This window comes from Heliangelus exortis, chromosome 8 (assembly GCF_036169615.1).
Source record: "Heliangelus exortis chromosome 8, bHelExo1.hap1, whole genome shotgun sequence".
Taxonomy (NCBI): Eukaryota; Metazoa; Chordata; class Aves; order Apodiformes; family Trochilidae; genus Heliangelus; species Heliangelus exortis.
In genome coordinates, this window is record NC_092429.1 from 6,082,631 (window position 1) to 6,107,352 (window position 24,722).

General features: G+C 42.1%; 3 protein-coding genes across 3 annotated transcripts; 2 read left to right on the forward strand and 1 right to left on the reverse strand.

Annotated features, from left to right (window-relative positions):
- Nucleotides 1-758: 758 nt before the first annotated feature.
- On the reverse strand, nt 759-10,442 carry BTF3L4 (basic transcription factor 3 like 4). Its single transcript, XM_071750168.1, has 6 exons — nt 10,343-10,442; nt 9,089-9,152; nt 8,050-8,163; nt 5,806-6,007; nt 4,027-4,086; nt 759-3,113 (listed from the first exon to the last, which is right to left on the reverse strand). The coding sequence occupies exons 2-6, from the start codon at nt 9,140-9,142 to the stop codon at nt 3,067-3,069; spliced, it is 477 nt and encodes a 158-aa protein (XP_071606269.1). The 5' UTR covers nt 9,143-9,152; nt 10,343-10,442; the 3' UTR covers nt 759-3,066.
- A 601-nt stretch (nt 10,443-11,043) lies between these two features.
- On the forward strand, nt 11,044-21,340 carry TXNDC12 (thioredoxin domain containing 12). The gene is made up of 7 exons (XM_071750166.1): nt 11,044-11,284; nt 13,455-13,515; nt 18,478-18,530; nt 19,200-19,273; nt 19,817-19,886; nt 19,976-20,059; nt 20,483-21,340. The coding sequence occupies exons 1-7, from the start codon at nt 11,194-11,196 to the stop codon at nt 20,560-20,562; spliced, it is 513 nt and encodes a 170-aa protein (XP_071606267.1). The 5' UTR covers nt 11,044-11,193; the 3' UTR covers nt 20,563-21,340.
- Nucleotides 14,493-16,322, forward strand: KTI12 (KTI12 chromatin associated homolog). The gene has a single exon (XM_071750165.1). The coding sequence runs from the start codon at nt 14,532-14,534 to the stop codon at nt 15,429-15,431; it is 900 nt and encodes a 299-aa protein (XP_071606266.1). The 5' UTR covers nt 14,493-14,531; the 3' UTR covers nt 15,432-16,322.
- Nucleotides 21,341-24,722: the final 3,382 nt, after the last annotated feature.

Genomic DNA, 24,722 nt, shown 5'->3' on the forward strand with positions numbered 1-24,722 from the left:
CTTCCACCCTACCAACACTCCTAGCTCCAAACTTAAGAGTGCTGGACAAGAAATCCCCTGCCAGCACTGAGTACCAAGCCTCCAGCATCACTGACTGTGACTCTGCCACCCATCACACACATTGGTTTTTTTCCAGATTGCACAATCTGTGCATTTCCACAAATGCACCCAAACTGCAGGTTTTTACAGACCTGCCCTCCTGCCTGAGAGAAGCCAGCCAGTCCCAGGCTTCCCATCAATAAACTATCAAACTTGTTAGAGGAGAGATTTGATATTTGCCACCTTACACATCTGCCAAGTTTATTCTTTCAGTTTTCACTGACTGAACTTTGATTCTCTCACATACAAGTCAAGAGATGTTTCAACCTCCATCCTATCACTGACAAGATCTTGAATATGTCAGTATCTTTACAAATAACTTTGTCAGTGGTGTTTAATTAGCAAGCTCAAGGGATGCAGAAGTCCAGTGGTTATTGTGCTTCAAGCCAAGCAAAGAATGTTCACCTTCATGTGGGGAGTTTTTCTTGTGCTCCCCCAAAACGCTCTTGGTAACTGCATTTCCATCAGCATGTTCAAACACTGTTAGAGTTATACCACAAATAAATAAGAAAAATAGCTTTTCCCACAACAGTCTTGATGGGTTACTTTTAATTAAAATCAGTTTAATGATTGATAAGCTCTAGTATTTCCAGCAGCAAATCGTAAGTGGTTGACTGTTTTCAGATACAGTGAAAAAAATTGAATATAACTCCATAAGCTAGCATATTTAGTTAGTTTAATGGTTGTCAAACATAGGAAAAAAGTGAGGGTTTAACATGTAAATGGTCATGACCAAGAGCAAAAATTAAGTGAGTATTTTGTAGGAATCAGAAAGCTGAACTAGATAAACTTACAGAATCATTGTTTCTAATGCTTAATCTCTCACAAAATTACTTTACTTTTGACATACTTCCTACATCAGAAACCAATGAGCACAAATTTTCAGTATCTGATTAGTATTTAGTCGGAAGGAATGGCCATACATAAACTCAGTACACTTGCTACTTTTAAGTGTTCTTCACTTATCCCCCTTAAGCAAATGGAAGAACACTGCAAATACCTGTTTCCTAGTATCCTTCATTGAGCTTGAGGAGGCAGCAAAAGGCAATTTGGTGTGCCTGTGCACACACAGACATCTCTTCCTTATAAAACACAACAAATGCATCCACAGCCAGTTTAAGATCAGCCATACAACAAACCAAAGTTTCTTTCAGTGCTGCAGAGGAAATAGGAGAGTGGGTATCCTAAAGAGTGTGGAATCCTAAAGCTCTAACAGGATTCTCCCTAATTCTGTGTGTATCTTACTCAGCCACTGCCAGCAAGAATGTAGGTGCTGTTTGAAACAGCTGCTGCATCCACCTGGCCTTCCCTCAGCTAGTGCTGGTGGGAGGAGGAGACAATACATGAAGAGGGAGCATTTCCTCTTTTGCACTGTTATTTTATTTTGTAGCAAGATCCATGTAGTATATAAAATACAACAGGAAAAACTGAACAAAGCCTATAAAATAAATTGAGTTCAGATGACGAACCACTACAGCTCTGCTTTTGTGGTTCTGATGTCACCAGAACTCTTTACTTTGTATTTTTTACAGTTCTCTAGCATACTAACCTACAGAAGAAGCTGATATGTTCCAATTAAGCCATAATTAAGTGACAGATGTAGAGGAAAAAAAACCAAGGCTTTCTTAAGCCACAGCTGCCCTTGACAGAGGTTACAATGATGTCTATCTATACCGTAATGCACATTACATCAAGAACCTTAAAAGAGCCTCTGAGAAAACGGGTTCACATTAAGCATTTTAAAGAAAGGTCATAAATACTGCACTGTACCAACAGTACTTCCAATGTCCTCCTTATGCCTGAGGAGCATTTGTGTTTTTTTAAGAAGCTACTACATAGATTACACCAAACCTAGAGGTAGGTTATAGGCAAAGGTAAGTTACAGGCAAAAAAAAAAAAAAAAAAAAAAAAAATCCCTTTAGAGCTAAGTCACTGCACAAACTGCTCAGCAGGAGGCAAGGCAAAATGTCAACAACTCTTGCCTCCCACCTTAAACATTGCTCACACAGTGCATTTAATTCCTAGTGCCATAAGAATGACAGTGGATCATCAGCTGCTAGTAAATGCAGTCATGCCAAGAGAACAGCTTGAAGTTATTCAAGCAAAAATCTGTTACTGTGCAAAACTGGTGCACTGGACTGTTACCAACTAGACCTCCAAGTTTAAGAAAGGACCTGATTGTAGAGAACCAAGGTGTTTGCTTTCCTTCTGACATGGGTAATACTCTACATAATCAAGAGGAGAACATACTGCTACACCTACATGGAAGGAGTCAAACATCAGCTTGTCTCAGAAGGATAAAGAGATAAGAAAAAAAAGAAAAAGTTGAGAAAGGTTAAAAAAAAAAAAAAAGCACACTTTTCTCAGACAGTCTTTTTCTAAAAAAAGTTACTGTACCAAACAAGCTGGTGTAACAGCTCATCTGGGATCAAAGTAAGGTTAAGAAATGTGTACATTTCAGCACAGATCAGAAACACATCTCCAAGTACAATCCTTAACAGCAGATTAAACCCAAATTTTAATGGTGTAACTCCCCTGGGTGGCAAAATGCGGACAAAATTTTCATCTTAACTACCTTCTGTGAACTATTTGGTGATAATTAAGAAGTAACAATGCTGAAGATTCATTTTATTTCTACTTCCAAAGGAAAAAAAGGGAAAAGGTTAAATAAGTGTTCTCCAATTTGTTCTCCACTATATGTACACCCACACACATACACACACCACATGCACACACCCCTCAAACTGCACTGACATTTCTTTTTGACCAAAAGAGTAGATCCTGGGAGTAAGTGCAAAATGCAAAATCAACTGACAGAAAATGCTGAACAAACAGCATCATAAAAATACAAAATATTTATATTACTGAACTATTAACAGATGATGTTCTCTGTTTCTTTAAAACTTTGGAACCACATAGCTGATTTCTTAAATCTAGTCCATGCCAGCTTCCAGAACTATTAATGATTTAGTTAGCTTCATTCTTTGATGCTTCATCAAAGTTTTCTACGAGATCTGAAAGAGATGAAGATATTTAATACAGTAATTCCCAGTAATATCACCTTCAGAAGTTCAATGATAATGCACAGGAAAGATTAAGCAGTTCTTTAAACTAGAGTCATGTACACCATTTATTATGGGCAGATTTCAAAGAGCTTTAGAAAACAGGGTTTGAGCATACACAAAGAACTAGAAATGCAGGAACACTCAGAAGAGTGGATGTTCTAACATGAAGTGATTAAGATCTAATTTTCCAGAAATGCTCTACTATCTCCAGTTGAGTCTTGAATCATCAGCATTCTTTTCAGAATGCCTTAAAAGCTAAGAGACCCATTACCTGCTGTACTCCATGAAACAGAAAATTTTGGAGAGAACTGGATTGTTATGTGAGGTCACAAAGAATTAAACCAGTGCCAGTGCACAAGTAACCAAAGCTCTGAGTCTACCAGTTTAGCTGATACACCACACTGATGGATACAGAAGAATGTGGTTACTGGTAAGACAGCTACTGACAAATTAAAAACTCACAATATTCATTACCACGATACTTTCAGACACTGACATAAGCTTTGTTTCTTCTCCTACAGAAATAAAAAACCTCATTCCAGACTCTGATTAAAAACAACCTGATGACTACATCAGTCGTGTAATTTTACAGCCCTAAAACCCTATTTGGGTATTTAGATCACCTGTTCAGCCTCCCTGAAAGGATTTTAACCTATTTTTGCTTAAGAACTAAATAACTTGCACAAGGCAAACCTTTTCTGCAAAAGCTGGAATCCAGAGTAATCCATGTTTTAATGCTGCCTCATACATGAAGCCTTCCTTAGTCAAGTGAGAAGTACAATCAAATCAAGAGTGAAATTTTTATGGGTGTGAACTGAAATATTTACATATTTAATGGACATATAAGCATGCATGTGCTTACCTGGGACATCATCATCTTCTTCATCAATATCTTCAGATTTTGGTGCTTTACTGTCCAACACTATAAAAAGAAATTTGGTGCAGATTGCTCATTATACAGAATTAAGGTCAACCAAACAACAAAAGAAAAATTGTAATATACAGGTGAAAAAAAGTTTACCCAACCCCCAACAGTGACAAATACACAAATGACTGAGTATCAAAAGTAATCAGCACAACCAAAAGGTCCAATTGTGAATACTCTTGTATCAAAGTTATGAACACAGCCAGTTTCAAATGGTTCAGGGTATTAATGCAGAGCTAGCAAGAGATCAAATGATACAGAAAAAACTCCATTTGACAAACTCATCTAACTGAAGTCATGTGTTTCAATGCAACACTAATGTGGTATCCATCAGGGACCAACTTAGCACATGATTCAAGTCACCAAGAAGCTGCAGCTGTAGGAAAGTGTCCTGCATCAAAATTAGCCTTCTGGAAGTTGAAGCATACTACAAGTAATCTAGAGAAATGCAAGAACTTAAAAAAAAATAAGAGAAAGCATTTCTTCTCTTTTGTCTGACTTCCTGTACTGTCTACAGAAAGCACACCAAAGTTAGTATCAAAGCTGCATCAAATTAATATGCTTATAACTATCCATCTTCCTAAATTCTGAAAGGCTTTTAACATATTAGCAAAAAAAAAAATACATTGGAACAGGTATTTTCCAGTTCCCAATCAAGACAACTGCAGTCTGTCCAGTTAGTCCTTTTCATGGACAACAGTCTAAATGGTCTAAACATGAAACCCAAAATTTTCTGAATGTCCAACTCCACTGGGGCTCGATGCTACAAAGGGTTTTGGCAACATACAACATGAAACATGAACTCTGATACAGCTGCTCAGGATGAAGAGTGTACCTGTTCTGCAGTCTAAGGAAGCTTTTACAAATTCATATCAAAGTCAGACAGGTTACTTGCATGCTTAAAAGCACCCTGATGCTCTAATTTCTTAACACCACTGTAAGAATAAATTTCCATCTATTCTTAAATGACAAACTTTGTTTGGACACAGTAACAGCCCTCTACAAAATGTGCCACAGTGCTTCCCTAAGGAGGGTATTTTTTAAGGGGATTTTTCTGAGGCTCAATTTCTTCACTGTAAAATTACAGTAATAATTATACCACATACATATAGACAAGCACCATTCTCCCATCATTTCAAGGTAAGTATAAAATAGAGAATCACATTAAAACATTTGAATTTTTGGGTAAAATCTTTGATTTTAACTTTTTTAAGTCTTGGTTTAATTACAAAGGGAATTATAGAGTAGAACATCAAGAATCATGTTTCCTCATCCTATCCACAATAGATACATATTCTGTATAGACAAAGAAAACAACCAATTCCCTCCCCTCCCAAAAAAGAGAGAGCAAACCAAAACATGTTGAGTTTTTCCAAGGCAAAATGTAAACTTGCTCTCTTAAGTATGTGTCATACACAGCTGTAAATGGAATCAAGTGATTCCATGTACATCCATTGGCATGACCAATTTACCAGTTTTGTTCTGTTTTTCAATCAGGCCTTTTTCAATCAGTCTGGGGGTTTTTTTCAATTTTTTTTTCAGAGAGAATATTGAATCAAAAAGGAAAAAAAAAAGTCATTGCCCCCCATATTTCCACAGCAGTGAAAAATACATAAAAAGTGATCAAAGCCGTATGTGCTTTTAAGTAATTCTTGAACTTTTAGTACCTCATTATGTTCCTTAACTCAACAATGCAAGATTCCAGAAAAGACCTACCTTGTCTTGGGAATTGTTCAGCTAACTTCCTGAGACTTGTTAAGCTGTCAGCACCAAGCTGGCTTAAGATGCCTGGGAGCATTTCTGTGATCGGTTTGGCCTCTGCGTGACCAGTAATTGCAAAAGTGTTAGCAGAGAGGGAAGCTTGGACCTTGGGGTTGTTGAAGTGAATAACTGTTCCATCATCTTTAATCATGTTCACCTGTTCAAAGACAGTAACTTTCACCAAAATGCAGCAGCATCTTGTAGAGCAAGCATGATAAAAAAGTTAGACTTAAAAAAAAAACCTAGACTTAAACTATTAAACGTGAAAAATTTCAAAACTAGTACTCCTAGAGAATATAACCATGATAAAAGCACCTGGAATCATCACCAGCTAAACTGGAAGTAAAATAAGTTAATGAAAAAACACGGGATTACACATACTACATGGAACGGCAGATTTTAAGAGCTGTGATTCTTCCATAAAACATGCTCAACTAAATATTAAGTAATAAATATACAAGGTTATATGTTATCATAAAGTTCCTGTGCATTTTTAACAAAGACAAAAAACATACACAAGTTACTAGACTGTAAGGCATGGACCAGTAAACATCAGTAGTATCTAGAGGGGAAAAAACCACACCAAAAGGCAAAGCCCTTCAGCTCTGTGGTAACTCTTTACAAACTGAAAACTCCAACAGAAAAGCTTTGCCACAGCAGTTTAAGACATCACCATTCCCAGCTATCTGTGTCACCTATCAGGAAAACGTCATTGTTTCTGCAGCAGAATTGGCAAAAGCACAAAACTCACAATCTGGCCCAGTTTCTGAAGCAACCTAAGGCAGGGACACATGCAGAAATAGAGGTCTGTGTACCAATCACACCAGAACAGGCTTCTGGTGCCTTCCCAGTAATTCCATGATGAGTCTTTCTAATACATCTTTCAGTCACCCTGCTCTCCTGAATCACCCTACTGATTTTACAGCCAGCAGAGCATCCTGCTCTGCTCCTTCTGCCAAAGTTTATACTGGCATGTTTTTATGGCCTTTTGGTTTTTATAGTAAAGGCAGGCAGAAGGGAAAACCAAACAAGTTTTCCTTCTGGGCATGGCTAAACTATGGCTAAGTGGAAAATAATTTTTTTTCTGGAAAAAAAACCAAAATAACCTTTCAACCAAACAGCAGTGATAAACTTAGGTCACAGAACACAAGTATTTTTTTAGTAGAAGTTATAGGGAGAAAACCCGAATTTGAGAACTAAGGAAGAAATCTAAACTACACAAATATGAAAGTTACCAATCTTCACACTGTGTCTGTATAAAGATTGGGGGGTGTGGAGGGCAGGGAACCCAGACCAAAACAGGTCCATATAGCTTTGGGTCCATATAGCTCAGCATATACCTATCAAGCTTAAAAACAAACTGAGCTGTTTCTTTAGCAGAGGTATGAAAACTTACAGGCAAACCACACTTCTACACTGAACCTCTGTGTTCTTGTGAAAAAGGGGTATACACTAAGTGAGCTCTGAAGGCAGCTCCCAATCCTGCTCAATTAATCACACATCAAATAATATCATTTCTTTAACCAAGCACTACAGTAATATTAACTTCATGATGAAGGAACATCTCCTCCTCCTCCTCCCACATGTAAGCATCACTCTATAGTATCTTAGTCCATATTTTAGAGATAAGAGATGTAATTCAAGGAATATCTGAAACCTTTGTATTCCTATTTATATTGACACAGAAGTTGGTTTTGCAAAGTCATCAATGTGTTGCAAGAAATATTCTCTTGTGACTACCACAAACAATCCTGGGAGTTTTTCTGCAGTAACAGGACCTAATTTTGATAATACAGACTGGCAAGTTCTTACTCCAGGTATTTTTATGGTTTTCTTTATATTCTGCACCACACAACTTTTGTTTTAGACATGCCTGCAGACTACATGTGCATTTACTGCTCTTGTCTTTAAATTAGGTAATCAAGTTCATGAAGCTTTGTTTTTGCAGTGTATGCAAAAAACATCCTTAACAAACAGCTCACTGGCTTCTACAATCACTATCTTTGTCCTTCTTCCTCTAGGTATGTGTGTATGCATTAAGAGAAATGAGACAAAAATCAACCAAATAATTTTACCCATCAGTAACCAGACCTGTAAATTTTTGAGGGGAAAAAAGTTCAACCAAAAAAAAAAAAAAAAAAAACCATGACACCACAGTGAATTTAATTTCCAACAGGAAACACATTTTTCTAACTATACCTCTTCAATGCCAGCAATGTTATTTACTGCCAGTTTTTTGAGGGAACTCTGAAGTTTTTTGTCATCAGCTGTAGCTGTTCTGTGCACCACCTTCTTCTTTCTGCGAGCTGTTCCCTGGAAAAGAACCAAGGCACAACAGTCAGCTGTTCTCAAAATCTCACAGCATTCCAATTTTTGAAAGCTGTATCATGGTCTGAGCAACTTATCTGTAAGCTTTCAGAAAGCTCTGCAGTTGAAAATGCTTTTCACCTTACCCTCCCTTCACCTACAGCTTTAAATGTCAGTCTCAACTTCCAAGTTTTTGTTCACGGAATTGTCCTGGCTGGAAAAGACCTCTAAAATAACTTATTTTATGCAAAAGACAGAACAGGAGCAGTATTTTTCCTTTCTCATACACTAGATTATAAAATACTATTTACTACTAAGCAAGAACCTCATGTTTTCCAAGAGACAGCACAAATGCAGTGGTTTTGAAAGTTCACACTTTCATAACCATGTAATTAACATTTTTAAACTGTTCCACAGACAGCAATTTTGGAATTCCTACTCTGCAAACTTCTGTACAACCCCACCCACAGTTAGGAGATGAACACCCACACTGAATAAACTACATGCTTTTTTTTTGTTAGCTACCTGCTGGCTCAGAGAAAATCAACAGCTCAGTGCAGAGTCAGAAAAGCCCTGGAGCTGGCACAAAGGAAGAAACTCCCCAGCAGGGAGAAGAGAACAGCAGAACTGGAACAACCAACAGGTAAGCTTAGCTTGAGCTTTAGCAGGTCACAACAAGTCAGTGAAGTAAAAAGAAAGCTTACACACTGTGGTAACTACTCATCCAGCACTTGTGAACTGGAATAAGACTGCACGTCAGACAGCAGTACTATGATCCAAATCACACAAACCCAGGTTCTTTTCAGGCCTCACACGTTTTTTTCTTCCCTCACAGGAACTAAAGCCTACGTTTTGAAAAATAAATTTTAGGCATGTTTCTCCTCCTACCTGTGAATTACAGGAAAGAATGCATCTCTGATGTTTTTCTTACCTTGCCTCCTATTCGGACCTGTGCTTGAAGCTTGGCTAGTTTTTCTTGATTCATAGTGGAGTGTCTAAAAATTAAGAATGAGACACAAATGCAGGTTAACTATTAGACTACTTTAAAAAAAAACAATTCACAGAGCATTTTAAAAAGTATGTTTAGAGCTGCAATGGATTTTTAAAGGTAAGAGAAAAATTGTAAAAACAGTGCATCAAACAAATACACATTAACAAAATCCTTTAAAGCCACACCACCTAAATAATACAAAGTGGTCTGTTCAGCCAAAGCATTTGGACAATGATGAGGCAAAACAACACAACATCTGAATTTACATCAAGGCTACTAACAATAAGTTCTCAAGTATGCCACTTTACTGTTGGAACCATCTGACTCAAGTACTGACTCAGTACAGACCCAAACCAGCACGTACAGCACGACTGCTTCTAGGAAAACAATACACTACTTTGAGCACTGTTTCGAAAGAATTAATCTCTTGATAGTTTTAACTAAAAAGAGAGCTTTGAAGTCAGTGAAGTTCATGACTTGACAAATTTCCTATATGAACCTCTGGCAGTTATTCATCCAGTTCTAAGACTACGAAGTTCAGTGGCTTCTCCAGGAGTTAGGTGGGATCTTTAAGGACTGGAAGACCCTATAATCTCTAAGGGGTGGAAAACCAGCTCCAGCCTTCCAATATAAGGCCGGCATTTCTCACTGCTCTGCCTCGTGAAGTCACCAGTGATGCCGTGAATGAAGGGGGAAACTCCCTCTGCGTTTGCATTGTGCCAGGAAAACCACGGGGAAGGGGCTCCCGCGTGTAAGCGGGGACCCACGGAGACCCCAGCACCGCTGGGGGGGGAACACCTCACGGAGAGGGGCTCAAGGGGGAGGTGGGTGAAGGTCTTAGAACAGGGCTGCTCGCTGGCTACCCCAAAGCACGGGGAGAGGGATGAAGGCCCCGTCCCTCGGGAGCCAGGAGAACCCCTCCGGGACGGGGGGCCGCGGCCTCAGAAGAGATCCGTAGGCCACCCGCGCCAGGACAGAGCCCACCACACCGCGTCCCGCCTCACGGCCTCCTTCCCCCGTGTTCTCCTCGGGGTACGGCTGGCGCCCGCGGCCCCGCCACGGCCCAGCGCGGCGGATGGGGACGGAACAGCTACGAACTGCGGCGGTTCCTCGCCCGTCCCAAACCAGGAGGCGGCCAAGGAAGAGGATGCCGCTCCGGTGAAGGGGTACGGGTGGACGGGGGAAAGGTCTCACCTGAGGCCGGCGGACGCTCCGCTGCCCAACACGCGGTGAGAACAAGATGGCGGCCAAGGAAGGAAAGAGAGGCGCACAGAGAAAGGAAGCTTCGCGCCACGTGACGGGGCGAGCCCGCCCGCGGATTGGCGGAGCCGCGGAGCCTCATTTGCATAGCTCCAGGGGCGGGGTGGAGGGGGAGGTGTGCGCGCAGTGCCCCCTGGGAGTTGTAGTCTTCGGGGCCAGGCAGCGCCCCACGCCCCAGGGCAGGGAGCGACTCCCGGTAACACCAACGCGGGACGCGGCGGCTCCGAATGTGTCACCGGCCTCTTGTCAGCGCGATTTGCCCCCTGGCGAACCCTCCTCCATTACAGGATTGCTTGCGGTCGGTTTTACTTTCCCAACCGGTTGGGCAACTCTTGAGAGCAGAGAGACAAAAGGGTTTATTTGGGAGAATAAAGCTGGAACCCACCCCTCACTGCCTGACCCCGCCGGGGTAACTCTAGGTTTTGGTCAAGGAGCCAGGGTTCTGGGGGCCCGGTGTGAGTGAGGTACCCCTGCGCCAGAGGCCTCGGCTACCTGCACGGAGCCGAGGTCGTCTGAAAGAGAGGGAAACATCCGAACACCCCTCAGAGGGCTGGAGGGGGAGAGGAGCCCCTCCAGCAGTCCCCTTTCAACCCTCTCCCGACACCTCCGAACCGAGAGGTGAGGGTACCGCACCGCCCACATCCGCCTCACATCACTTCCTGGGCTTTAAAAAAAACAGGGGAAAAAAAAGACGGGGAAAAAAAAAAAAATCGCCCAAGCTCGTCCCGTCCCGGAGGTGCAGGGGCTGAACCCGGGGTGCTGCTGCTTCTGCCCGCGCCGACACCATGAAGGCTCAGCCCGCGGTAGCCTCCATCTTCTGCCTGTGCCTGGTGCTGGCGGCCTCCGCAGCCTCCGCCGCGGAAGGGCTCGGAAAGGGTCAGGCGCACGTTTTCTTTGAGCTTTTCTCCCAACTTTTGCCTTTGCCGTGAATGGGTGCGCTGGGGCCGGGCCGGTTCTCACAGCCCGCGGCGGCGAGGGGAAGGCGGGCGCGGGGGGGAGGCCGGGCCGGCCTGGTACTGCCGCCGCGCTTAGGAGGAGGGAGACAGCTGCCTTGTGACTTTAGAGATGAGGGGATCTTGAGGTGATTTTTTTTTGTCGTGTTTCTGTTCCGGCTAAACCCCTAGGAATCTCCATTTCGAGGGCTCCCGCTTTTGTGTGGGGGAGGCTTGAGGAGAAGGGGGGGGCAGCCCCTCAGTGTCCCTCTCCCCGCCTGGTGCTGAAGAGCCCAATGAGCCCTGGCTGGTTCTGAATGGTTCTTCCTGCTCGCCCTCGGCTTCTCTTATCCCTCCTGAGCGCTTCTCACCCTTCCTCTGGCTCCTCTCCGAGGCCTCCTGGTGTGATTGCCATGTCTGACACCTCGGTACAGTCAGGCAGCACCGGGGCCCTGAGCTTCACCACGTGTGGTGGTGGCTTTAGTCTGTCTGAGCGAGAAATCTTCGCTTCAGAGCTGGCAGTAAACGCGGGTTTTGATCAATCACAACAAAGCTTTGTACTGGTTACCCCCAGTTGTTCCCCCTTTTGTTTTATGGTTAATTCTACAGCTGACTTTTCATTCAAAAGGAAACACTCAGTTGTGTAATGCTTCTGAAAACACACTGAAGCTCCCCACAAAGTGGGCTTTAGTTAAAAAAAAAAAAAAAAAGAAAAAAAGAAAAAAAGTTTTCAAAAAGTGTTTTCCTAGCTAGAACAAAAAGTTTTCCCTGATTTAACACGTTGGCATTTGAATGGAGTAGCTGACGTGCTGATACTCTGAGTAAACATGACTTCTGCTAACCCAACTGTTTTTTGCTCTGCTGGTACCAATGTAGCCTTGTGTCTGAAGCTGCCTCTGCAGCTGGTACCTGTGTGTGTGGTTGGACATGGACAAGGCATCCCCACCTTACTGCTAGCACAACCAAATATTTGATGTGTTGCGTCATGTATGTTCCCAGTTGTTCGTATCGGGAGAGGAGATAAGGTAATAAAAATACTGTGCCAACAGTTCAGACCTCCCGGATGCTGAACTAGGATGCCACAAGGTTTTGCTGAGCCAGAATTTTTTTCCTCCAACTTCTCTCCCATAGTTGTCTACTACATGACACTTCCCCCTGTGTAAGCACTGGGCAGTGTGTGGCTTCTGACCCCCGTGAAGCTCCCAAAATCTTCCCCCCCCTTAGCACCCTGGGCCTTGGGGATTGCTGACTGATGCAGACCCTCAGCATTGGAAAAGGGCAAACTGAGGCTGATGTTTGGTCATTCAGCACATCTCTGCATTACCGGAGCAATGAGACCTCTTAGAAGGTCTTCCAAGGGAGTTCTCCTATGAATAGTTCCCAAGATCTCCTTCACATCATCTCTCTGTGTGGCTTTCAGCCATGTGAAGTAGAGCTGTGTTGGCTACCAGGTCAAAAAACCTGTCAGTCCCTGCTTTGCAGTGTTAAATGTATGCTCCCTTGCTCATATCTCAACAACACCTGTAATCTGGGAATGGGATAAAATATTTCCCGCGTTGTTCAGTCACTGTACCACTCCAAAATCTGTGTAAATGCATTCTTCCTTACTCTTTTATGATAATTATCATCAGCAGTAATAATCAGCATAATAGTTGCAGGGCAATTAATGATGATAGGCTGGGTTAGGAATCTTAAAGTCTTGTGTTAGTTCACGTTCAGTGGGATTTAGGAAGCCAAATGCTGACGTGTTTGATTTGTCACTGGTCAGTTAATAGATGTTCACAGATTGGAAAAGGGTGGGGAATAATTAGAAGGCTCTTCAAGTTTAATCTCGGGGGATTTTGGTGACGTTTACATTTATATAAAGAGTTTTCCTGAGTGTTATTGTTTTTGTTTTATTTGTTATTGTCCTGAATGTTTTTGTTAATTTCAGTGGGATTCCTCATAAGACTACATAAATTGTATTTGCAGAAGTCTTTTGGGGACTGGGATTATAGTTTGATTTTAAAAAAAAGAATATAAAATGGGTTAAAAATATACATGAGAGTTGGACTGTTTTCATCTGTTAGTTGATGTTAAATTATGCAGCATTTATAAACCCTTATCTCTGGCAGGTTTTGGAGATCACATTCATTGGAGAACATTAGAAGATGGGAAGAAAGAGGCAGCAGCCAGGTATGTTACTTAGCTTTAAAGACCAGAAGTGTCTTTAAAAGCATTGTCAAAGATTCTGTATTAATCCTAAAGGTAAAAAATTATGGCTTTACATTTTTTTTCTTCTGAATTTATTCCTTTTCTCATTATCTGAGAAGGAAAATTGTAGATTCTCTTTGTATTTTTAAATTTTAAATCTAGATCTGGCAATCTTGACACGGGCAGAAACTTGTTACGCCTTCCAGGTTTGCTCTTTGTTTGCATTTTCCTCTCAAACTGATCCATCTGGTGAGTTCTTCACTCTCGTGTAGACACCACATTCACCAAGATGGTACAGTTCAGAAGTCTTATGAGGGTTTATGATTGGATATTTTAGCATTTATGAGGGTTTATGATTGGATATTTTAGCATTTATTTTAAATACCCATGCAAAAAAAAAAAAAAAAAATCTTTGGTATTTGGAGGAAGAGTTGTAGCATCACTTTGCAGTGAGGCAGAGGAAGCTTTAAAATGAGACAGTGGATCTTAGGTAAGGATGAGCATTTCTGCTCAAAAAAAAAAAAAAAAAAGGACCTGGAGCAAGGAACAGCTGTAATGGACACTCCTGACTTCTGTTCTTGGAAACACAAACCGGCTTGTGGATTTGAGTGCTTGTGAATTGAAAGGTTGTGAGAAATCACCACCAAAACGATTAAAAAAATCTAAAAAGCATATTTTTGATCTAAGCCTGGCCTTAGGTCAGGAGATGAAAAATTATACATAATTCTTTGTTATGCACCGAGTGTGATGGATCAGAGAGTGTCTCAGGAGTTTCAGGACTTTGATTTCAACTCTGTAAAAGTCCGGATGCGTCGGAGATGTCTTGGTTTCGAGTCCCCCGTGGGCGACGGTGGGAATCCGGCGCTCATCACGTCACTGAGTGCCTTTAGGGACAACCATAGCACAATCGCACCTTTAATCAGGACTCCATCCCCCCCCCCGCCGGACTCCCCTGGGCTCCCGCCGTGAAACCCCCGCACTCCGGGGAGGAGCGGGGGATGCGGAGCTGCGATGTGCCCGGCGAGAGGGTTTCCACGGGAAGCCTCTCCCCGGGGCGGCTCCGCTGCAGGCCGCGGTTTCCCGGGGGACGACGGGTGGCGGGGGTGTGGTGTGACCCGAACGGAACCATTCGCTTTGGCTTTCCGGGTCGGCATGGCGGCGGGGCGGTCCGGAGGATGCCGCTGGTGGTGCTGTGCGGGCGGGCGGGCAGCGGGAAGAGCCGGCGTGCGGCGGAGCTGCGGGAGGCTTTGTGCGGGCCGGAACGGCAAGTGCACGTCGTAACCGAGGCTGAAGGCGGCCGAGCGGCGTTGCGGGCCGAGGTGGAGCGGCGGCTGAGCCGGCGGGACGTGGTGATCGTGGATGCGGGCAACGAGGTGCGGAGTATCCGCTACGAGCTGTACTGCGCGGCGAGGCAGGCGGGCACGGCGCGCTGCCTCCTGCACTGCGCCGGAGGCCCCGGCCGCCCCGACGAGCCGCCCTTCGAGGCTCCCGACCCGCGGAACCGCTGGGACCATCCGCTCTTCACGGTGCACGGGGAGGAGCCGCTGCCGCTCTCCGACATCCGCGCCGCCCTCTTCGAGAGCGCTCCTCCGCCCCCGCACCGTGCTACCCGCACGCAGCCCCTCCAGTCCAGCGGGTTCCTCCATCACCTCGACCGGGTCACCCAGGAGGTTTTGGCCGCCGTCATGGCCGCCCAGAGGAGCGGGGCGCAGCCCGGGGAGGTGGTTCGCGTCCCCGGTGTCACCGAAGGGTTGGTGTTGAACCGGGCAGTCAGCATGGCCGAGCTGAGCCGGCTGCGGAGGCAGTTCATCAGCTACACCAAGATGCAGCCCAGCGATGAGAACTTGCCCCAGTTGGCCAGCATGTTCATCCAGTACCTGAACCGCAGCATCCAGTGAGCCCTGTCACCCGTGCCACACGCGGTGTGGTCGTGGTCCAGTCCCAAAGTACTGGGAACAGTAAGAACGTGGCTTCCAGGCACTGGGTCCTACCTGCTGCTAATCAGATGCAGCAACAGCAGCTCTGGGAAGATGGATGCCTCGTCCCTGCAGCAGCTGAGCAAGCTGTATCTCTAAGAGGATCTGTAGGGATGCTGTTCCCCCATCCCTGAATTCTCCTCGCATCCATCTTTCAAACAGGAGATCTGCATCCCCAAGCAAGTCAGGGTTCCTATGGAGACCTACACCCCAGTAATCAAGTGGTGTCTGAACATCAGAGCCCAAAAATGGTTACTGTAGTATTGGCTTTTGCATGTCTTGAATTGGAAGATTTTTTTTTTCAGTACTATCTCCAGATAATGTCAAACTGCAGGAGAGACTTCAGGTCCAGAACTGGAACAGGTTGTATTTTTTAGAATGCAGCTGTTTCAAAATACCTTGCTGAACCTGGGAGCTATTTGCAGACTGCACAACAGAAGGGTGCTGGCTTAGCAATCTTGCCTCTCTGATTCAGGTCTAACAATAAAATTTGTGCCTTAAATGGAGTAAAGTCTTTATTTACTGCAGGACTGTATTATTGGAATGATTTGCTATGTCTTTTTTCTGCAAGGTGCTCATTTAAAACCCACCAGTTATTTGAGAATGCTTTCATAGGAAGAGTGAGCTAAAATAGCAATGTCTGTTCTGGGTAAACCCTTACAGGTCTGCACATGCTGTGATGGGTCACTTAGCTTTGTGCTTCTTTCCAACTAATTTCAGCCTTTGCTATACCACATATGTAGCTCTTGTAAACTTTTCACTTTCTGGTTGATGCTTTATCACTCATTTTAATAAATTGTGGCTTTTGGTTTTAATTGAATGTGTAGCATCTTTCTGAGAGAGCAGAAAGTAAAGTGGGGCAGGAAGGGTTATTTCAATTACAGTGACTGTTACCAGCTGCTAGGTGGACTTGTGCATTGCAGAACTGAGAAATAACTACAAAAATGTTTTGATGTAAATAAGTTTATTTTCTCAGTCAAGAAAATAAAGCTGAGAAAATGCATTCAGTATCTTCAAAATTTCTGTGAGTTTGCACTAGCTAAGAGTTGGTATTTCAAGACTGCAAGCTTTTCCATTTAAAATCTGCATTGAAAATCTCTGACCTAAAAAAAAAAAAAGGGAAGTTGCACTACTGATTACCCTATGATTGGACTCTTCTGGCATGAAGCACTGATCCTTGATGATAAAAGCAATGTGTATTTTCCATACTTAAATCAGCCTCTTCTCAAGAAAGAGGCAAAATCTTATATGGAAACAATGGAGAAATAAGAATTTTATTGTCACCAGGGAGAGGAGGCTGATGAAATACAAGCTTTACTAGGGAAATGTAAATTCTTTCTTCTTACTGCAAACAGAGTCCTATGTAAAGATGGTGACATACTGGTTAATTATAAACAGCAGACTTCTGTTTGAACTACTCAAAATGTTAATTGCTTCCTCTCCACCCTTTCCTGGTTCTGAAGCCCATAACTGGATGCTGCTCAGTAGGGATTTCCTTTCATATCCATCTGCAGCTAAAGAAAAACTTGTACTTCAGTTCTGCTAGTGAGTAATTTAGTTGCCATCATATCCAAAGGTGTTTGTAATTTCTCTGTGAGAAATTCTCTTAATATTAAACGTCCAAAATGGTAACAGAGTTTACAATATCAGAAAGCTTAAACTTTGCTTTGCTTGGCATACCCTGAAAGAAGTATCCATAGAGTATGTTCTCTGGGTGCTTTTCTTGATTCCTTCTTTTCCTTCACTAGTTCTGGAAGCTTTATCATTATTGCCAGCTTCCCTTGGATACTCGTCCACAGCTTAAGGCATTTATTGGTAGTAGAAAAGGGATGAGATCCCAATTCTTTTTCTTAGTCTTTCTTAGTTTATTGCCTTAGTCAGCTTTCACCAGTTCAGCTGTTGGTAGGGAAATGGAAGTAAGGACTTCATGCTCAAAAGTGTGGAGGTAAGTGTTGTATTACATGGCTACAAAAATCCCCTGGAGCTGTCTCACTTTGCTTGCTAGAAAGGTAAAATTGATGCAGAATGGTCAGGAGCAGTGAAGTCGCTGATTAATTGGATCCCTAAGAGCAGGAAATGTGTGAAACTTGTCACGTTTTTAAGGCTTGTTTAATTCTTTGTTACATAATGCAGCCTGGATGAGAAATGGAGTTAGAGAAATTGAACTTGGTAAGCTTGACTTTGCCAGAAGGTGAAATGCTGAAGGGATTTTTTGAAAATAAATTAAAAAAATATGATAAATAAATAAAACATACCTCAGAGTGATGGAAACTTAACCTCTGTGTAATAAGTGTCAAGTGAATTCTATGGAAAAAGAGAAACAGTAACATTGATCCTTTGTATTGCAGTTTATTTAGGCTGCAGTTCCACACAGGCCTTTCCCCTCCTCAGTCCTGGCACTTCTCACATTTGTCACAGGTTCATTTCATACCAACAAGCCTGGCAGCCAGAGGGTTTGCTGGGTTACTGGCTTTGATTACTGCTCCTTGGGAGGTCTTGGACACAGGCAGTGTGACTGAAACATGCAAACTGTAATGGGGAGAGGAATGGATATATGACTGCCCTCCACTGGGTTGCCTTCAGCAGCCACCAAAATTCATCCTGAGATCTCTCAAAGAGATGGTGCCACTAAGTGCTTCGAATAAAATAAAATAAAATAAAAAACTTGTTGTTTATCTGAGCAAATATAAACTGCTAAGAGCAAACCTTCCAAAGAGAAAGTCTTCACCTCTACATGAGCAGTTTTTCACTGGCAGTTAAAATAAATTGTTATTATACATGTTATAAAACTGGGAAAGCTTTTTGCAAGGCAACCTCAGAACGCAGCAGAATCTCTTGTGTCTTTATATATTTCCTGTTACACTTAGCCCTTGTAAAAGTCTTGACTGTTAAAATATACATGTAATAGAATTTGATTTAGAGGCTCAACTGTAAGCTTTCTTCAACAATTCTCTTTTTATTTTTTTAGTGGATTGCCTCTTATGGTTATCATCCACAAGTCTTGGTGTGGAGCTTGCAAAGGTAAGTGGATGTAATCCTAGAACTTGCTGATATTTTTAATGAACTTTTGTCTGTAAAATGTAGCTAACACTATTTGTATTTCATTTAGAGCAGTATAATATTGCATGACTTTCCCTGGTAGCCCAAAGCCAGCCATGCCTAAGTGGCAGCAAACTGAAAGCTGTAATACTGCTCTTGTGTAGTGGCTGCAATTGCTCCTGCACTTGGCAATAAAAAATGGAACAGGATGAGTGATATTACAGAATTAAGTGTAAATTGCCTTACTTTCAGCTGGTGATTCTTCCAGGGTGAGGCTTTGTCTTTCATTATTGCAAACAAACAAGCTGGACATGATGGCTGAGCCCAGAGGATGAGCTAGTTCAGTAAGAACTGGTGGTTTACATTAAGATTTTTATTTCTGTTCCATTGGTTCAAATATGAAGGTGTATGTTGGGCAGCCTTTATCAGATGGCAGCTCAGCAAGGGTTGCTTCAGTTACCTGCAGTTGTGAGCCTGGTTTAAATGTTTTGACACATATACATATATCATATATGTTTGACACATATATTCCATTTACTCACTAGTTTTTGAAAAGTAACAATTGAGATTTTGATGCTGACCTGAAAACCCAAAATCTTTTCCACTGTCTTTATGCATCTCTTCTTTTTCTTTTTTTCCCCTTCTAATTAGCTTTAAAGCCAAAGTTTGCTGAATCCAAGGAGATTTCTGAACTTGCCCATAATTTTGTTATGGTCAACCTTGAGGTAGGTTGCCCTCTTACTTGTATCCATATTACTGGCTTGTAACTAAACATTGGGAATCCTGCTTAACTGGTTGCCTCCTGTTTTGTGTATATCCTAAGTTGTGCACTCCTGAATAGGAATCCAGGACTGATTGACACAGCTGATTGTTTTAAAAATAATTTTCTTCAGTCTGGTTATTTTAATTATGTTAAACTAAACTGCTATTTTCTCTTTACCAGTTTGTACCTTATGTCATTCTGTTGCTGTAAGAAAGGAATTTATATTCATTCACTCATGGCATAACAAACATACCAAAGTGGAGTGTTTAATGCAGATTGATAGAGGAGAAAAAAATAGGATTATTTTTACAAATCACACTTGTTTAGATGAAAATCTCTTTCTTTTTGAGAGTGGAAGATGCTGCAGTTACTTAGTGTTTGTTCAAGATGTAAATTACTCAGGGTAAATGGAATCTGGAGACAATAGCTTGTTTCTTTAACAAGTGTGCTGTTTTTGTAAAATACTTTGCTAATATATTCCTTCTCTTTTGTCTTGCTTTGACAGGATGATGAAGAGCCAAAGGATGAAGCCTTTAGTCCTGATGGAGGTTACATTCCCAGAATCCTTTTCATGGGTAAGGCATCCTCAGCACTTGTACCCATTCATAAGACTGTGTTCTTATTGTTGCCACCTAAATTTCCTGTTTGGTTTCTTGTTTCATAGACCCCAGTGGAAAAGTCCACCCAGAAATCATAAATGAGAAAGGAAACCCCAGCTACAAGTATTTCTATACCAATGCTGATCAAGGTGTGTACAAAGTAGTTTGAGGTGTATTTTCAGTAAGATGAAACTCTTGAGTAGGGGATACAGCTTCACTTTTGGGTGGAGAAAAATGATACTTTACAGCATAACTGGGATGTGTTAGATCAACACAGGTGAGTGGTTCTCTTATGTCTTGCTCAGAATCTGATTCACCTTCACACCTACTGTAGTGTCTACAGGACCTAAACTTGGTCTCCAGGTGTAGCATGGAAAATCATGCAATTTGTGTGATCCAGACACAAATAGCTGGCAAAGGGGCATGGGACTCTTTGGTTTTGTTTCTTTTGCAGGTAAATTTATAGAGCTACATTCTGTAACTGTGTTATTTTAAAACACATTACCAAGACACCTTGTTTTTTTCATCTTGAGATTAAGAAATAACTCCTGTCTCTCTGTCTGATCTTTTAGTTGTCCAAGGGATGAAGGAAGCCCAGGAGAAGCTAACGGGTGATGCTTTCAAACAAAAACACCTGGGAGATGAACTATAATGAGCACACCAAATGATCCTTTCCCATCACTTCAAAACTCTAAAAAAGAAATTATTAAACAGACTAAGAATGTAGGTGCACTGGAGGGACTTAATTCTCCTGTCAACAATGTTAGGTTAATCCCTGTTTGGAGTTCACACTCATGCATCAATCACAGTGTTATCTCCTCCTCTGCATGGCAGTTTGCACTGTAAAGGTTGTTTGCATCCAGGTAATGTGCAAACACATTGATCTGTGCATTTCAGCAACCACTAATACTTGGTTTTAAGAGGGAGGTGTGTAAGGCAAAATGCTGAGGTGAGGACAAACAGTGTGGTTGGAATAACTAGAAGTAGCTGACATTTCAATGCTTTATCAGGGTTGGATCCCTCTTTTCTCACTGGTGTTGTGTGATGCCATTATTTTTACTGGGGATTCCTATGGATGGGGCATGTTCCTGGGCAAAGTGTTTTGTTGACATCCTTAACCATGAATTCTGCCACTAAGCCAGGTCATATGAATTTCATGAATGTCCAAAAAGCATGTGAATTTATTAGCTCTGCAAACATGTTTTTATGTAAAACTGCGTGTGATTAATCTTTATTTGCCTTTGGGCAGAGATTTAATTTTTTCCTTGTGCACTCACCTTTTGATTGTCTCATTAAGTGAGGGTGGGTTATGTCAAAGCTTTACGGGGGTTCCCCTTTTATTCTTTGAATGTTTTTTGGCTAAAGCCTTGCCATCACATTGTACTGTATTTTTGTACCAGGGTGTAAAATTAAACCTTTTTAAACATAAACATGCAGACAGTGTTTTGTGGTAGAAGGTGTAGCTTTCTTAAGTCTGGTTTTGTTTATGTTGCAGTGGTTATCAATGTTGAATGTCACAGCTGAAAAAGGTTTCTCCTTTTTACCATTACAAAGTCAACAGTTGTTTTTCCATGTAATTACAATTCAGCCATTCTTGGACTGTCTATACTGTTAAGAGCATACCTAGTGTATGTGTTTCAGTGGAGCTGAAAGGCAAAAACAGAGGGGAAAAGATCAGCTTTCTCATCCTGCTGGTAACACTTTTCCCAATGCAGCCCAGGATGCTGTTGGCTTTCTTTACCAGAAGGGATGTTGCTGGCTCAGGGTCAATTTGGTCTCCACCTGGACTCCTACATCCTCCTCTGCAGAGCAGCTTTCCAGTCAGCCTCCAGCCTGCACTGATGCATAGATTATTCCTCCTCAGGTGAAGGACTTTGCATTTCCCTATGTTAAACTTCCTGACAACCCTCTCTCCACCTCTCCAGCCTGTTCAGGTCCTTCTGAATGGCAGCACAACCATCTGGTTATCAACTGCTCTCTCTGGTGTTGTTTCCTCTAGCAGTTTGCTCAGAGTGGACTTTGTCCATTCATCCAGGCTGTTATGAAGATGTTAAAAGTATCAACCCCAGGGGTACTCCACTAGTGATAAGCCCCTTTCAGCCAAGTTCTCCCAGTTTTCAGTCTTCACTGTCTTCCTCCCTGCCCATTTTTTTAGGTGGCATTTCACCACTTTGTCTATGAGGATGCTCTGAGAGGCAGTGACAAAAGCCTTACTGAAGGAAAAAAAAATGGCTCTCCCTTTACTTAACAAATAATCATCAAAAGGAAAAAATCCTGTCTAAAAGGAAAAAAAATCCTGTCCTAAAGGCACTTGCTATGACTTCCCATAACAAAGACAGATAATTTTCTACAGATAATTTTTATAGAGCTCTCTGAGGACACTGGTTAGGGAAAATTGCTGTGTACAATAAACTAAACTTGTCCACTGAGTCCATTTTTACTCTTCAGTATCATAATGAACATTACTTTCCAACAGTCTGCTTCCAAGGGATTTTAGACACCAAAATTCAATTGGGCACTAGAAGACTCAGTGGAAATAATGGGATTATTGCACATTACCATTGCCCTGCTCCACCACTAGAAGTTACTCTACAGGTTTTATCCTGCGCTTCTCATGCAACTTGTCTAATAAATTAACCATGAAATTGAACTCTATAACTATTCTCAAGTTTTATCAGTTTTCAAAAAAAAATAATTCTGTGTAAGTCCTGAAAAGGATCTGTGTTTTGTAAAATTGTCTTTTTTTCCCAGCTGTATCAGTTGACCTAATAAAAAATAGGTCCTGTGTGATGTTCCTTATTTCATTTATATCCTTAGATTGACATGCCTGTAAAAAATTATTGATCCTTTTATTTCACTTGCCACCAGGGGGAGGACTCTGCTTGTTCATCTGGGATATGATTCAACAAATAGTAATTTAAAAAAAAAAACAAAAAACCAAAACAATTTCTGATGCAAAGTAGCAGAGTGCACCTCTGCTGTTTTCCAGGCAGCTCTGCTCTTGTCTCATCTCTGCAGTGAAATTACTGCCTGTGAGATGGATGTCATTGTTCCCAAAGTCTTGCTTTGCAAAATGTTCTTATGTCAGAAGCAACGTGGCCTCAAAGTAATTTTTTTAAAGTTCTTCATCTACAGAGATCTCATTTCAGTGAGAGATGCAGGAAATGTGTTTCATCCTTTATATTTAAAACTCTTCTGATTCAGCATCACTTTCCTCCACCTCCTTTCTGATGCATCCATCCTCCAGTACTTTCTGCTTTCCAGATTTGCTTCCTCTGAAGGAGAAAAGTATTCCATAATCTTTTTTCTTTTGTTATTTGGCTGCTTCCTTTCTAATCCTTTCTACCCTCGGTATATTCAGGCTTGCTGAGCTGATACACCTTCCCCACCCATCTTCCTGCTTGTTCTTTTCTATACCATATTTTTGTGCTCTGTAGCAAGGTGGAGCTTGGCCTTTGCTGTTCACTGGGGTCTCAGTAGAATATGATGTGTGTGCTGCCACAGCTTGATTGCTAAGGCCAGCTGTGTAACAAATGTAAAAGCTGTTTCACATCTCTGAATTGCAGAGTAAACTTACTTTTGATCTGTTACTTACATATTTTTCCCTTTCTGCACGTTAGTTTTAGACCTGGACGTTTCAGTTGGCATTCTCTACACCCTCCTGCTTTTTTAATCTGGATGGGATGATAATGCAGGTTGGCATTTTTATCTGTTCAGAGGGAGATGTCTTGAACCTTCCAGCCAACACTTTATTTATGCATGTTGTGAACCATGCACAGAAGCAACTTCTCAGGATTTAGAGGAGCTGCTTACAGGTCAGTGATTGTTGTAGCTGAGTTTAAAGTGTGTTATACACTGCAGCATCTCAACAGTGCACAGTAACCAAGGCCTCAGATGAGTTTGCCCCCTCAGCTTTGTTTCATGTGCTGTCCACTTGCAATAAACCTGCAGACTTAGACAAATTCTTCAGACACATCCTAGAAATCCACTTGGATTCTCAGCTTCTACTTTTATGGTGATAACACAGCTCAAAGACACTTTAAAATTCTGAGTACAGACCCAGGGAACTGCCAGGTCAAACCAATCTCATGTGAACAAACATGCTGTCAGCTCCCTTTCTCTCAGAAATAACCCACTGAGGGAAAAAAAGCCCAAATTAAAGAGTGACTGGACTGCAGCTCTCACCATCTGGCTGCCTGGGAGCAGGAGTTGTGCACCTAGGGTTGAACAGGCTTTAGGGAAGTGTCAGCTAGAGACTCAGGAAACCTTTCCTTTGCCATGCTTAGCAGCAGGGAGCAAAAGTGCAACAAACAAGAATCCCAGCACAGACAGAACATCCTGTCCATCATCTTGGCATGCTGAGCTCAGGAGTCAGCTACTTCAAAATGCATTTTTGGCCCCATGGCTGTTCTTCTGTAGCCTGTGTCAAATCTTTAATGAGCTTCATCCATAGCCCTCACTAACAGCTTGTGTAATGAGCACCTCTGAAGTGAGATATTATTAAACACGGATGAATGCAAGGTCACATCCTTGGAGGTGATGAAACTTTTTTAAACTTTTGGCAAGAGGAGAGGCATTATGCTGTTTTATTTATTTTCAGTTAACCTAGTATTAAGCCTGGCTGGGTTTGCCCAACCAGGAAAACCACTCCAGGGCTATTTTTTGGCACCTGTGGGTATACGTGGATCACAACTTGACACCTGAGGATGCCCATCAAGAAAGCAATAAAGGTGGAATTACACTGAGCAGAACTCTATCCAGAGAGCAGGATAAAAAGGGGAACTTCACTGCAAGTTTGTGCTCAGGTCAAAG